The sequence below is a fragment of the Bipolaris victoriae genome (assembly GCF_000527765.1).
Source record: "Bipolaris victoriae FI3 unplaced genomic scaffold scaffold_265, whole genome shotgun sequence".
In the NCBI taxonomy this organism is placed as follows: domain Eukaryota; kingdom Fungi; phylum Ascomycota; class Dothideomycetes; order Pleosporales; family Pleosporaceae; genus Bipolaris; species Bipolaris victoriae.
Window position 1 is genome coordinate 3,917 of NW_014575127.1, and position 2,695 is coordinate 6,611.

The 2,695-nt window shown below is 51.1% G+C and overlaps 1 protein-coding gene across 1 annotated transcript; it reads right to left on the reverse strand.

The window, feature by feature from the left end:
* Nucleotides 1-1,882: 1,882 nt before the first annotated feature.
* On the reverse strand, nucleotides 1,883-2,407 carry COCVIDRAFT_21328 (hypothetical protein; the record flags this gene model as incomplete). Its single annotated transcript, XM_014694649.1, has 2 exons — nucleotides 1,883-2,055; nucleotides 2,125-2,407. 2 exons carry the CDS (start codon nucleotides 2,405-2,407, stop codon nucleotides 1,883-1,885), a joined length of 456 nt encoding a protein of 151 aa, XP_014550135.1.
* Nucleotides 2,408-2,695: the final 288 nt, after the last annotated feature.

The window sequence follows — 2,695 nt, forward strand, 5'->3', positions numbered from 1 at the left end:
GCGTCGCTAGCTCCCTTCAGTTCAGCCTGCAGTCTGCTTCGTGCGCTCTCTTCTCCTTCACCATACACGGTGGGCATAGAGACGCCAAGAATCCCAAGCAGGCAGTATACAATATCTTCCTCTTCCTTTGTTCTGCGGTTTTCAGCCCATCTCTCTCGCTCAGATGTAGTGAACTTGTCCAAGGAGCAGTTGCGCAATGCTCGGAGCGGGATGCCAGTGGTCTCGTGGATAAGCTGGTCGAGCGACGTTTTGTCGCCTATGTGTTGTCCCTCACACGAGAAGAAGTCGACTGACACTGGTGCGATTAGCTCTTGGAGCGTCCATCCCCGAGCGAACCATGTGCTTGCACGGAACGACGCCTCCCAGTCGCTGCGTTGGACCGGCTCTGTTGCAGACGACGCTGACACGTCTGACAAGAAGACGTAGCACCGCGCCGCGTTCTTGTACCACCGAAACATCGAGTTAATCGCTTTGGAGCGCTCATTGTTATTCCACCTGTCGATGCAGCATGTGTCGATCCAGAAGTACTGCAGCTCGTCCTGGGCCGCTCGTTTAGCGCAAAACTGGAGCTTTCGATAGCCTTCTTCCTTCTCCTTGTAGGTCTCGTTTAATATGTCTTCGATAAGAATCTCGGAGTCGCTCCATCTGTGCGACAGAATAGCGTAGGGCGGGATCGTCTTGCTATGGAAGTCTGTTAAGACAAGCCTTCGCAGCGCGTCGTAGTGGAGAAGCCGCATGGCGTTTGCAATCTTAACTTAGTCTAGAGACAGCGAGGCACGAACGACGCTAGATGTGTCGAGAGTAGGAAGACATAGTCGCGACAGAGCGAGGCAGTCAGAGGAAGCTCACGCTGCGCTGCTGTGAAGGCTGCCTGTGGAGGCAGTGCATGCGACCAGGCTGAGCGGATGCTGTGCACATCGAGCATCCTGCGCTGCGCCGCTTCAGAACTTGCGCTGGATTACTGCGTACATAGGCAGGCGCTAGCGGAAGAATTGTTTTACTAAAACTGCTATTATAGCTTCTCACGATACTGATGTCAACGAGGAAAGGTGCGTAGGAATGCAGGTCGTGTAGACGTAAAGATACTTTCTTGTTACACGACTGGACCAACGGCTGCCTGCAAAGTCGGGAATAAGAGCTTCATAGGGCGGAGTGCTCAAAGCTGCAGTTCTCAGCCACAGAGCGCGGGGCAGGCACATAGATATTTAAGCACGCTACTATACGCTACTGCATGCTAAGTACCACCGTTCGCGCACGTCCTGTGCGATCCGTTTTCACGAGTTTGCCGTCTGCGCGGAGAAACTGCTAGGATGTATTAATGCTACCCTAAGTCGACCTTTTAAGGCTACGATCTTAATCTTTACTATCTTAGCTTATTTCTTAGCTTACCGAGCTTCTTGCAGATATATATTGTCTCGAATAAACAGGGGAGCATTAGAGGAGAGTCGGGGACCACGTTAACGGAACGAGCGATAGCATAGTTAATAACGCGTTTTCCAGCGTCGGAGACTAACGTGCTAAGGGAACGAGAGCTGTAGAATAGATACGCATTGCACTTGTCTGTATTTAAGACCATTAGAGGCACTCCGAGAGTCCGGAACAGAAAGCGTCCCGTTACACCGTGCGTCCCGGCATGGTTAGATTGACATTACTCTACGCAACTTGGAAATAAACAAGTACGCTAAATCGTTCAAGAAACACTCACAAAAAGAAACAACACCCAGGAGTTGCATGTTAACGTGGTGCAACTCCGCAATGCATGTTCTTTTGTATACGCTATCCCTGCTGTGCAACTGGTGTACAGTACCTGCCTGGCCCACAAGTTGCTTCCTGTGCTGTATCGCAGTTTGCCTACACACATATTTCCAATGTATTCACATCCTCAGTAGATCAAGGCGCGTCGCATCAACTCGCGATGTTGTTCATAGTTATCGTATCTTGCGCGTTGCGGTCGGGGTATCGCTGCCGCGCTCGCATGACTGGGAATCGGTGGTGGTGGTGGTGGTGATGAAGTCGCACGTTGGGGAGGATGGCTGAGAAATATCATGTTCTGATCTGCTTTAGATCATCAGTATTTGCGTGCTAACTAGAACATATTATCAGATTGCGGGGGAAGTAACATACTACTGCGGCTGGCGGAACTGAGACGGAAGCGGGAGCGACGGGGCCATGAGTTACGCCAGGATCTCACGCTAGGCCAAAGGAGAGGAAGCGCTATTCCCAATATGGCTACGGCTATGGCGGCTATACCAATGATGGCCTCCACAGATAGGCTATGTTGTGATTCGACAGGCGAACTCTCGAGGAGGTGTCGCTTGCGCTGAAACACGGGGGGGATGGGGCTAGCGTGTGCGCTTATAGGGCAGTATGTGAGGGCAACGAGGCAGAGGGAAAGCTGGAGAAGCATATTTTGTCTGAAAGCAGTATGTGGACTGTTACTTTCTATTGACCTGAGATAGGTCGAACATATATGCTAGGTGGGGATGGAACACAACAAGTAACGGAGTATCCTGGCAAGGCTTGCTTGTCAGAAATACGCGGGTGATGTGGTTATAGTGATAGAAGTGAAGAGACGGGTAAACAATATGGCAAGGTATGCTGGACGTTTTGGGAGCAGCAGTTATATACAAAGGGTTGTGCTGAAGAGGCGGAAGGAAACTGGTGGTGTGGAAGGGTGCGACGTCACTGTCTCATT